Consider the following 12702-nt stretch of genomic DNA (forward strand, 5'->3'; position numbering starts at 1 on the left):
CTGTAACTTTTCGTTCTACCACTCAAGATAAAATTGTCTCATAGAATCTCAATCAATGGCAAGCTTTTATTTAAAAAATAGAAATCTAATCTTTCATTTGAATATTTCTGAAGAATCAAACTCATCCTGGGCATGTCACATGGTAGCTGTCCAGAGGCACTGAAAAAGGAGGCATTTGGTCACCATCACCCAGCAGTAAACTCTTTGCACAGTTTTAGGTTTTAAGTTCTTCATGCTGCTCTTGGTCAATCAACGACTGTGATTCGGGTTCAGAAGCCATCCAAGGAGAGCAAGGGTTGAGCCATCCTTAACTCATACCCAGATGGAACAACTTCCGCAGAATGGCTGGTCCTCCCCAATAACCCCTGTAAGAAATGACATACAGAAGATTATTTGTTTCAGAAAAGATGGGGTTGACTTCAGCAGCAGAATGTTGAAAGGGAAGCCAAGTTGCTCACACAGCTTGCTTCTCAGCACATAAAGCAAGACTTGTCTAGTGAGGTAGAAAGATCCCATGATCAGGAGGGGACAACATACTTTGGATCCTGGCTTTGACACTGACTTGCTATGTGAGCCTGGACACGCAGACTCAACTCAGCAAACCTGTATGAAGGCTCTGCTACATGCCAACTGCAATCCTTTCTACTCTCATTTGCTTGTAAATTAAGTATAGTTCAGGGTTTCTCAATCACGGCCCTACTGACAATTTGGACCAGATATTTCTTTGTTGTGGGACTGACATGTGCATTTTAAGATGGTTAGCAGCATCTCTGGCCTCTATTCACTAGATACTCACAAGCATCCCCTCCAGTTGTGACAATCAAACATGTCTCCTGATATTGCCAAATGTCCCCTTGAAGACAAAATCACTGATATACATACCTGACTTAACTATCTCTTAAGGGTTTGGACAAGTGAAATGAGATTGTCATTTTTTGGATCAAGAGAATCTTAGTTTTTATTACTCTATTTACTTATTGAATGCCTACTATGCAGCTTTTTATATGTCATCTCATTGATCTTCATCCTGTGAGGTAGGCAATGTTAAGTTCATTTTGTAGATGAGAGTAGTTAGGCAACTTGCCCTAGGACACACAGCTAGTAAATGGCAGAAGCAGGACTCAGGGCACAGGTCTGACTCCAAAGCTTTTGCTCTGAATCACTATGTTTTATTTTTCCTAGAACACACACACACACACACACACACACACACACACACACAGAAGGTGTCAGATGAAAAAGTACTTGACATGTGAAATTGATTTACTATTATTATTGTTGTTGTTGTTGTTGTTGTTGTTATTAATCCAGTAGCAAGAGAACACAGCTAAGGTTTCAGATCCTTCATAGGCTGCCATCACAAATCCCTAAGAAACAACACAGCAAAGCAGATCCCCTGCCTTGGGTCATGATGTCTCCTGTAGCTTGAAGGCTTCCTTGAGACAACCACCCTGCACAAGGCGGTGCAATATGCCAAAAGGCGTGTCTCTCTACCCTAGGCGATGACCTTACCTTAGCATCATGTTCCAGTACAGGAAAGGCATCAGGTCGGCCTTCATGAGGTACATGGAAAGTCGCTCTTTGCTCTGGTCAAAGGGGAAGGTTTCCAGCGGCTGAGCGTTGTAGTCAAACTCCGCAAGAATCACACGGTTGTAGCCAGTCACCAGTGGACACGAGGTGTAGCCATCATACTAAATTTGCATGTGAGACTGAGTTGGAAAGTGGCTCTTTATCTGGCATTATATAATACTTCAGAATTTATTATTTACTCTAAGTAATTACGGTTTTATGTTTTTGAATATTTTTGTACAGTGAAAAAATGGAAATTATATAACAAAAATATACTGAGGACAAAAATTAAAGTGCCCATATTAGAGAAACCTATTAAGGAAGTGGCAGAATTGTGGGAAAACACTGCTTTCAGGCAGAATAAGAGATGATAATTCAGACAGTGGTTCTTACAAGGCATACAAACCTTCTTTGTTGGTGTTTGATTCTTCATAACCAGAGAAATTGTTCTGTCCAGTATTCCTGACTGGGCAGCTATAAGAGAAATGGAAAAGTCAGAAAAGTATAAGCATCTAGGTTTTCCAAGAAAACTAATTTGCAAATAAATGTAGACAAATTAAGAAGCCTCCATTCCCTATCCCTCTAGATTTTTTCATTGTTTTATTATGTTTAACTTTTTTAAAGTTTATTTATTTATTTTTGAAAGAGACAGACAGAGAGAGAGACAGAGAGAGAGAATCCCAAGCAGGCTCCACACTGTCAGTGTGGACAAAGCCTGATGTGGAGTTTGAACTCATGACCATGAGATCATGACCTGAGCCAGATGCTTAACCGATTGGGCACCCAGGCACCCCTATCCCTCTAAATTTTAACTAGAACATGACTCATCTTACCACTTGAAGTTCTCGCTACCAGGAGGGGTTCTTCAATTCATCAAAAGCCTACACAGATGCCTCTCTAAGTTTGAAACTTAAGAGCCAGCTCTCTCCAAACAAGAAAACTGTTAGGGTGGCCCTATCCCAACCGCAGACCCCCTACTCCTCGGGGTCAATAGTTGTCAACTTGGTCTGTGTGTCCAGAATCCCCTAGACTTTCATGTGTTCCTTTGTTCTTGTTCAGACAGCCTAGATTGCCCCAGGTATATTCAATTAGGTAACACAGTGAGCTTTCCTCTGTACTAGAGCACCCTGGCTAAGGCTGGACCAAATATAGACAATTAGATAGGTAGACGGATGTTTTTGTTTTTGATGGTAAGAGTGGGAGACTACTGTTTTTACTATGAAAATATTCAAACTCTTATCTTTCTTGTTTCATCTATCCCATCACAGATGCTACTCTTACTTTCTGGAGTATTTTCAGAGCAAACATCACAACAATTCACCCAGAAATATTTCTGTGTATATCTCCAATATATGAGGAACTTTTTAAATACAAACACAATAGCAATTTTTAAATACAAACGCAATTCAATATACCTGAATTATTAGCAATAATTCCTTAATACCATCTAATCCCAGTCTGTGCTCAATTTTGAATAATTAAGACTGCCCTTTTAAAAATACAAGCAGTTTGTGTCTCTCAAGGTGGAACACTGGATTTGCTTTTGAGGAAAGATGGATTAGGTTTATACTGTATAATACTCATTAAAGCGGTTGTTTTGCAATCCCCAAAATCAGGAGTCAACAAGCTTCTTCTGTAAAGGAAAATTTTACACCTTGTGGGCCAAGAGGCAAATATCAAAGATATTAAGTAACAAGAGAGAAAAAAAAAGTTTATTAACAAAATCCAAAACATAACAATAATTTTCTGTAATACAGGTCTACTAGTAAGAAGAATGAAATTCTTTTTTCTGAACCTCAATGCTCCCTATCATAAATTGATTATAAATGTTAACCAGTAGAAATCATTCCTAGCCAGTTGTACAAAAACAGGAAGCAGGTTGCATTTGGCCCACAGAGTGTAGTTTACTGATGCCCAAATCAAAAGAGCAATAATTTTTTTTCTCGAATGAGCAGTTTCAAAAAAATGAGGAGTAAATGATTCCGCTTTAAAAATATTAACTGGCTGTCCTCATTGTCTTAACATCTCTAAAGATCCTATTTCCCTTTTGGAAAACTTTGTTCCCCTTTGAGGGCCGTACAGAGTTTAGGATCTTAACTGAGAAGTTCCAAAGAGGTGCCTGCAGCAGGGCATCAAGATCAACGAAGAGGAGAGAAGATGTTGGGTGGGTACCAGTTGCCAGGAGGTTGGGACCCAGGAAGCAGTCACTCTGTCCAGGTATGTGTGTATGAAAGGGTATGTGAATTGTTGTGCACTTTTTTCGTGTATTATAATCCCCTTTGGCTATGCCCAAACCTTCATTTAACTTTTGTTAATGCCACATCCTGGTCTTGGCTGTGCTGTGGGTAATTAAGGGAGAATCTTGGGAAAGATAAAGAGGCAGGAGCCACAGGAAGCTAGATTCAATGTAGCAAGATGGGGTGTCACCCACAGTAGCATAGTGGTCTGGAATGAGGTAAGACACCTGTCTGGGTAGCGAGTAAAGACAAGGATGGATTAGTAGAACCGGTGAGAGCATTGCCAGGCATACTGAGAGGACCCAGGGAAGGGAATCTAGTGAAAAACGTAGATCTGCTTGGGGAACACTGGGACTTCTGTTATTTACTTGCTGAAATGTGAAATGACATAAAAAAAAAAAAAAAAGCATTCACTACAGCACTGTCTGAAATACAAACGGATTGGAAACAATGTAAATACAAATTAAGAGTAGACTCGTTAAATAAATTCTGGAGCAACCATGCAAGAGAATACAGACTGGAAAATAACAGGTAAAAACAATGGGGATGCTCTCTACATGGTCAGGGGGAACAAAGAAGCAGAGCAGATAGATGCAAGACAGGGCGGGGAGCAAGATTTTTCACTTATAACTTTCCATTTAATCAAATTTAATATTATCTACTCAGAACGATGAATGACATGTGTTTGTTTGAAGTAGGCCACAGACTGGCTAATCTGGGCCTCCTATGCATCCACAGGTATTTTCTTTAAAAAAAATTTTTTTTTAATGTTTATTTATTTTTGAGAGAGAGAGACAGAGCACGAGTGGGGGAGGGGCAGAGGGAGAGGGAGACAGAATCCAAAGCAGGTTCCAGGCTCTGAGCTGTCAGCACAGAGCCCAATGTGGGGCTCAAACTCACGAACCGTGAGATCATGACCTGAGCTGAGGTCAGACGCTTAATGGACTGAGCCACCCAGGTGCTCCCACAGGTATTTTCACCACATAAATTCAGCAGATTTACAAGAAGATAAAAGCAAATGGAAAGCATTGTCTCACAGTCTACCTATAAGTCACAAAGAGAAAAGATACCTTTACGGTGCAGAGAACTAACGGTCACTCCTTCACCCAGTGATGAAATCTAGCCTCACCAAGGACAAGACATGCTAACAAGAGGCTCCCAAGGTGATGCAGTGGGAGGCACACAGCCTCATGTACAGAGGGTCTTACCAAATGGATAACCTGAATCTAATTTTAAGAAAGCCACCAGGGGTGCCTGGGTGGCTCAGTCAGTTAAGCATCTGACTTCTGCTCAGGTCATTATCACATGGCTCTTGAGTTTGAGCCCCACATGAGGCTCTGTGCTGACAGCTCAGAGCCTGGAGCCTGCTTTGGATTCTGTGTCTCCCTCTCTCTCTGCCCCTCCCCTGTTCACAGCCTGTCTCTCTCTCTCTCTCTCTCTCTCAAAAATAAACTTAGGGGTGCCTGGGTGGCGCAGTCGGTTAAGCGTCCGACTTCAGCCAGGTCACGATCTTGCGGTCCGTGAGTTCGAGCCCCGCATCAGGCTCTGGGCTGATGGCTCGGAGCCTGGAGCCTGTTTCCGATTCTGTGTCTCCCTCTCTCTTTGCCCCTCCCCCGTTCATGCTCTGTCTCTCTCTGTCCCAAAAATAAATAAAAAACATTGAAAAAAAATTAAAAAAAAAATAAAGAAAAAATAAAGAAACTTAAAAAAAAAAGGAAGAAAGAAAGAAAGAAAGAAAGAAAGAAAGAAAGAAAGAAAGAAAGAAGAAAGCCAGCAGAAAGGGGAACCAGAAAGGGGCACCTGAAAGGGACACCTGGGTGGCTCAGTCAGTTAGGTGTCTGATTCCTGATTTCGGCTCAGGTCATGATCTCACAGTTCATGAGTTCAAGCCCCACACTGGGCTCTGTGCTGACATCACAGAACCTGCTTCAAATTCTGTCTCTCTCCCTTTTTTCTCTGCCCCTCCTGCTCTCTCTCTCTCTCTCTCTCTCTCCCTCTCAAAATAAATAAAAAATAAACTTTAAAGAAAAAAGAAAGAAAGAAAACCACCAGACAACTCTAAATTATGTATGTTCTACAAGACAACCAACCTGGTCTCCAAAAATGCCAATGTCATGAAAGTAAAAAAATGTCCGAGGGCCTGTTCCAGATTAAAGGAAACCAAAAAGACATGACATCCAGTGCAGTGTATGGCCCTTAACTGACTCATGGATTTAAGGGAGGGTAGGGTGGGGGTAATAAAGGAGAACTGGAGAAATCTGAACTGGATTGTATATGAGATGATTATATATCAGATAATACAGTGTTCAATTCCTCGGACATGATAATGGCCTTGTGGATATCGAGGAGAAAGTCCTTTTTCTTAAGAAATACAATAGTATTTGGGGGCGAGGTATTATTGTCAAAAATTGCTTTCAGGGGGCACCTGTGTGGCTCAGTCGGTTGAGCATCCCACTTTGGCTCAGGTCACGATCACATGGCTCATGAGTTCAAGCCCCAGGTCAGGCTCTGTGCTGACAGCTCAGAGCCTGGAGCTTGCTTCAGATTCTGTGCCTCCTTCTCTCTCTGCCCCTCCCCTGCTCACACTCTGTCTCCCTCTCTCTCTCTCAAAAATAAATAAACATTAAAAAAAATTTTTTTTAACTTGCTTTCAAATAACTCAGCAAAAAATGTACATAGAGTAATAAAGCAAATACTACAAAAGATAATAATCGGTTAATATCTGAGGGGCCTATGAAATTCATTGTGCTTTCTTTCAAATTTGTCATAGGTTTGAGATTTTTAAAATAAAAAATTGGGAGGAAGTTATTTTTAATAATGAAAAAGATATTCAGCGGGTTTCCTAGAAAGGAAATAGGTTGAAATAGTGACAGTAACACAACATGTTCCGCAGGTATGCGATTTGCACAAACACACTACCACCCCCACCAGCAGGGATGTCTGTGTTTCATAGCATGTGGAGAAGACCATTCCTATCTACAGAGGACAGCATCTAAAAGGCAATTCTCCTCATCACTGCTAGTGCAGAACATGGAGGTAAAGAATTTCGTTTTCCAGGCTGAGGCCTCAATCGTGTACCAATCAGGGCATGCTCCACTGTATTTGTCCTAACAGGACAATTTTCTGGTCCGCAAGCTTTCATTGACTTGCATGTGTTTTCTGTGGAAACAAACGCTTCCCTAGCTTTATGGTGTTTCAAGCAGAAGGAAAAATAGCCAACCTGCCTAGGGTCACAGGCCAAAAAAAGGCCAAGGATACAAGTAGGGCAGTATGAGAAGTAAAAGAATTGCAGAGCTGGAAGAGTGGTACCCTCTCTCTAATGCCCCCTCCTCTGTAAACAACCACCCTGACCTACAAAGGGCAGAGGAGGCGATGCTACTCTTTATTCTTCATATGACACCACGTTCATCAACAGCTAGCCTCTGTGTCAGGGAGGTTGAAGTCATTTTGAGGCCACAAAAGTTTCCTTATGAATGGAATGCTATTTGTGCCAGGCTTTGGTTTTTGTTATGATGGTCCCTTAGGGTGACATCATTCTGAGAGAGTCGGAACATAGCTCATTCGTTCTCTTACCTACTGCAGCAGCGGTCTTTGATGTGGGAAGGTTAGTGCAATCCCCAATCCCAAACACATTTGGGTATTTCTTGTGCTGCAGAGTTTCTTTATCCACATCCACCCAACCAGCAGCGTCAGCCACGGGACTTGTCTTGAGGACATCTGGCGGGCTCATTGGTGGGGTCACGTGAAGCATTTCATACTACAAAAAAAGGAAAGCATCCAAACTTGTGTTTATTGCAGTATTTCTACAGCCCCACAGCTGTCCCCTGATCTCCCTTACCCATACACCATACTATGGCTGCATGGCACACTGTATACTCAGTGGCTGTCCTAATCCACACCCCCTCCGAGGTTTTCCATGCTTCCATGCAGCGTGGTGATAAAACAACTAACCACTCGCTCAGTTGGTGTTGTTTCCCCATACAGAGTCAACATGATCCTTTTGGCCAGAGGCGTGGGGAAATCAGCAGCACTGGAATGAACCTTACTCACATTCTGAAAGAACCCACTGATGTTTCTATTATTACTAAAACAAAGGAAGTGGTGTTTCTCGGTTGCTCTCTGCCTGACCCTCAGCTGACTACTTGTAAAGTCCGTTACTTCCGTTTTATTCTGCAAAGTGGTGCTCAGAGTCGCTGAAACCCACAAAGGTCATGTTCGGGGCTGGTAAGTGAGCACCATTTTCAAACATGGATCAACTCTCAAAACACATAAAGGAAACCATTGGAACACCAACTTAAGATGACATAAAAGGGAGCGCCTGGGTGGCTCAGTCAGTTGAGCATCCAACTTCGGCTCAGGTCATGATTGCATGGTTTGTGAGTTCGAGCTGTACATGAGACTCTGTGCTGACAGCTCGGAGCCTGGAGCCCGCTTTGGATTCTGTGACTTCCTCTCTCTCTGCCCCTCCCCTCCTCATGCTCTATCTGTCTCTCTCTCTAAAAAATAAATAATAAACATTTAAAAAATTTTTAATAAAAAAAATATGACATAAAGGGTGGTGAGAATATCGGCATTTTGGAGGAGAGAGTGATCTGATTCAGGAATAGGTTTACTGAACAGTCTAGCGGGGGTAGGATGGTTTGTCTGTGTATTTTTCCCAGAAAACCTGTATCAACGTTACCCTTGGTAGCAGTGCACTAACCCACCCTGATCAATGTGGATGGCTCATTTAATGTTTTGTTTATGTAGTACTTATTTGCTTATGTAATATTTTTGTGGTTTATCCTTCCTATTCTTTTTATTATTGTTCGCAAACTCCATCTAGCAATTTCAAACTGATTTAAGAGTTCCAAAACATTTCATTAAGGAGAAAACTTTAGTGTCTTAAGACAATCCCCACCTTGTGGCAGTCCATAGCCCCTGGTTTCTCTGAGGAGGCCCATCCCTTGTCAGGGCTGGTCAGTCCTTGACAGCAGAGGGAGGTAAGGAGGTGACTTGTATGATTCCTCCTCCCAATTATAAGCTTAATTAACCTTAAAGTAAAGGAGAGCTGTCAATGGGCTCTGCTCCTCTGCAAGGTCATCTTGGGTTCTTTCAGGGCATGGGTTCCTGAGGCTGGCTGTGCTAATGAACATGGAGACTGAGCACATGTCTGCAGGATAATGTATGGAATCCAACAGCCATCAGCCACCAAATTATAAAGGCTATGTCTGTTTTTCTATAGTTAAGTAGAACCACTTTTTTTTTAGCTGAGGGCTAAGTCTTACCAGAGTCATATCTACCTACTGGCATTAATGTGCTTAAATTTCACAAGCACACATGAATTCCACACATCTTTGCTAGAAGAAAAGTTAAATATTTCCACACAATCATCATAAAGGCATGAAGTTTTACTCAAACTAATACCCTACAAAAGATATACTAGGGTCTGCTTTATAGATTTATTAAAAAATAACATTGGCAGTTAGTTGTAACTTGCTCTTTATCCACTATTTCCACAAACTGTGTGTGACAGATAACTTGGTTCTCCTTCATTAACGTAAATAATCTATTCAGGGTAGTGGTTTTCAAACTTTAATGTTTATAAGCAGCATTTGGGAGACCTGTGGGAAATGCAGATTTTGGGCCCCACCACCCCACAATCCCAATCCAGTAGGTCTGGGTGAGGCATAGGAATCTGCACTTTAACAAAATCTCCTACCGATTCTGACACATGAAACCTGTAGGTGACAGTCTTAGAAGCTCTGGCTTGAAGGAACAGGTCCATTTACAAGGAAAAACAGAATGTTATTATATGGTAAGTCACTTTACCTTCCATTTGTTTACCTATAAAGAAATACATTACAGGGATCCCTGGGTAGCTCAGTCATTAAGCATCTAACTCTTAATCTCAGCTCAGGTCATGATCTCACAGTTCATGAGTTCGAGCCACGCGTCAGGCTCCACTCTGAGCCTGCTGGGGATCCGCTCTCTCCCTTTCTTTCTGCCCCTCCCCTGCTCATGCTCTCCCTCAGGCGCTCTCTCTCTCTCTCTCTCTCTCTCTCTCTCTCTCTCTCTCTCTTTCAAAATAAATAAAACAACAAAAAAAAAAGAAATACATCACAGTAGACCATTGAACACTGTGGGGGTTAGGCTATAGGCTTTTTCTTTTCTTTTCTTTTCTTTTCTTTTCTTTTCTTTTCTTTTTAATTCCTTACAGTAGTAGTTCTCAATCCTGATTGTACATTTGAATTATTAGAGGAACTTTTGAAATGCCCAATCATCAGTCCACACCCCCAAACTAATTAATCAAAATCTGGGGGTTAGACCCAGACATCAGAGCATTTAAAAGCTCCCCAGGTGATTCCAATGTGCAGCCAGGGCTGAGAGCCGCTACTTTAACGCCTTTTGGTAGATTTTTGAAATTCATATTTTAAGAGTGGAATTGGGTCTGGAAAGAAATTCTGACCTGACATCCTAACATTTAAAGCAGACACAAATATCTCTTTTCTTTATAAACTCTTTAGAAGAACAATAACCATTTACATATCCAAGTTTCTATCTGCAACTTCAACAATCCACAGCACAGCTGAGAACCAAAGTGAAAAAGACCAAATAACAAAATGAAGTTCATGCACTCAAGCCCATATAGTTTGCTCAGAAAAGTATGTAGTGGGCCCTCACTTGTAGCCCACTCGCTGTTACTTTACATAAAATCAAACAAGTTTGGCTATCTCATTTTCCAGCCAATAAAGAATTAACAGCAGCAGCTTAAAGGAGCTGAAGTGGGAGGGACCTTCTAACGTCACTCACGACTGCCTGACAGCCAAGAAAGAAGAAAACTGGAAAGCCACAAAAAGGACACATACAAAATCAAATAGCAGAGTACTTTGAGACCCTTTTATAAAATGATAACTAGCCCTAGGAGGCTCTAGGAGCATAACTTTATAAAAGCTATTCAAAATAATGACCCTGAGCTGGGGCAAGTACATAGTAGGTGAGCCTAGGACATCCTGTGACACCAGAAAGCAAGAACGTGCTCAAAATATGATGGCGACATGTCACAAGGACATAGCCATCTTGAAAGGACTCCTACTGGCCAAATCTGGGACAGTTTGAGTGCCAAAAGGACAGTAATGAGTTAAGGACAGTAATAAATTACAAACCATTGGAGGCAAAAAAAAAAAAAAAAAAAGAATTCATAAATTTATACCTATAACTAATGAACTGAGAGAAAGGAGGGCTTTTGCAGACAGAATGCCAACAGCTTACTGTTAAAGGTGGACAGAATGCTTGATTGGAAAAATCATCATTTTGCAACCACCATAATAAAGACTGGACTAGGCAAAAATCATCAGTGGATGATAAATCCAGTGGGAAACCTAATGAGGAGGGAGTAGGGTATTTGCTTGGTCTTAAAGTGTCTCCCCCCTCCCCAAGACTTATTAGTAGCAAAGGAGGAAAAGAATAACAATATACAGTGGAGAAATTGGGCCATCTTTTGACTGGTGATCAAAATAAATATCATTAATGAGGGGCAGGTGACCATAATGTGCTTTCAAATGTGATACACTAGAAAGACACGACATTCCTTAAACAGCATTTCAGTCTAAAAATGTAGAGCCTGAGGGGCACCTGGTAGCTCAGTCAATTAAGCATCCGACTCTTGGTTTCAGCTCAGGTCATGATCTTGCAATTCGTGAGTTCGAGCCCCACATCAGGCTCTCTGCTGTCAGCACAGAACCCGCTTCGGATCCTCTGTCCCCCTCTCTCTCTGCCCCCTCCCGCTTGCTCTCTTAAAGCAAAAATAAATAAATAAACTTAAAATGCAGAGCCTGAAACTGATCACAAGAAAATATAAACAAACCCCAAATGAGGAACATGCTATTAAAAAATAAAAGCAGAGAGGGGGGCTGTATTATTCCAAAACATCCACCAGAAAAGGCTATGGAAATGTTCCAGATCAAAGGATGTTCAAGAAACATCACAAATAAATGCAATACCTGCCTGTTGACTGGGTTCTGCGCTGGAGGGAGAAGCATGCTATAAGTGCTATTGGGTCAATCAACAAAACAAATACAAATGGTAGATTAAAATATTGTATCCATGCTAAATTACTGAACTGATAACTGTACTATGGTTATGCAAGAGAATAGGGATCTCTCAACAGATTTACAGCAAAGAATTTAGGTAAATGGCCATGAAGTAGGATGTATATAACTTACCTTTAGATGCTTTGGGAATATTATATCCTATCACATCATACTACATTACATTATATGTGGAGGGAGAGAGAGATCAAATGATAAAGCCAATTGGGTAAAACGAAAATAAATGAATCTAGGTAAAGGCTACACAGTATACAGTTTTCTTTGTACTGTTTGCATTTTTTGCAGCTTCTCTAAGTTTAAGATTATTTGCAAATAAAAGTTTAAATTATGACTTTGAATCATCAGTAACACCTTAAATGATAGTCAATACATACCATTTAAGAAAGGAAAGATGTGTGCAATACATTTTAGAAAAAGCCTGCACTAAAAAGCCTAAAACATGAAGTTTTGATGTTTGGAAGATTAGTTGTTGGTTCACTTCAAAATTCCCTTTTTATGGAACCCTTCATTCCTCTAAAATTGCTGAATGAATAAAATGTCACTATGCGCTATTTTCTCGTTGCTAACGGCTCTTGCCAGAGTGATATAAACAAACGATTCTCCCATGTATGCTTCTCCAGATGCCTTTACATCTTGTTCTTAATCCTCATAAACCTCTACAAAAGTACTATTCCTGCTACACAGCAGAAGAAGAAGAAACACACAGGATCCAAGCCCATATACAGAGGCTCAATCTTCCCAAGTTAGGGTATGGCTCCAAAACACCTTTCAAGGATTTTGAAGTGCTTCCTTTTGTGCACCAGTGA

General features: G+C 41.1%; 1 protein-coding gene across 3 annotated transcripts in view; it reads right to left on the bottom strand.

The window, feature by feature from the left end:
* Positions 1 to 46: 46 nt before the first annotated feature.
* SQOR (sulfide quinone oxidoreductase) overlaps positions 47 to 12702 on the bottom strand; it is a 49678-nt gene continuing 37022 nt past the window's right edge. For all 3 annotated transcript variants that reach the window (XM_011282854.4, XM_045059382.1, XM_045059383.1), the window contains exons 7-10: positions 7380 to 7563; positions 1976 to 2043; positions 1513 to 1691; positions 47 to 365 (exon numbers count right to left, since the gene is read on the bottom strand). In XM_011282854.4, the coding sequence (XP_011281156.1) occupies positions 308 to 365; positions 1513 to 1691; positions 1976 to 2043; positions 7380 to 7563 (489 nt within the window). In that variant the 3' untranslated portion in view covers positions 47 to 307. The remainder of the gene's footprint in view (positions 366 to 1512; positions 1692 to 1975; positions 2044 to 7379; positions 7564 to 12702) is intronic.

Source organism: Felis catus, chromosome B3 (assembly GCF_018350175.1).
Source record: "Felis catus isolate Fca126 chromosome B3, F.catus_Fca126_mat1.0, whole genome shotgun sequence".
In the NCBI taxonomy this organism is placed as follows: Eukaryota; Metazoa; Chordata; class Mammalia; order Carnivora; family Felidae; genus Felis; species Felis catus.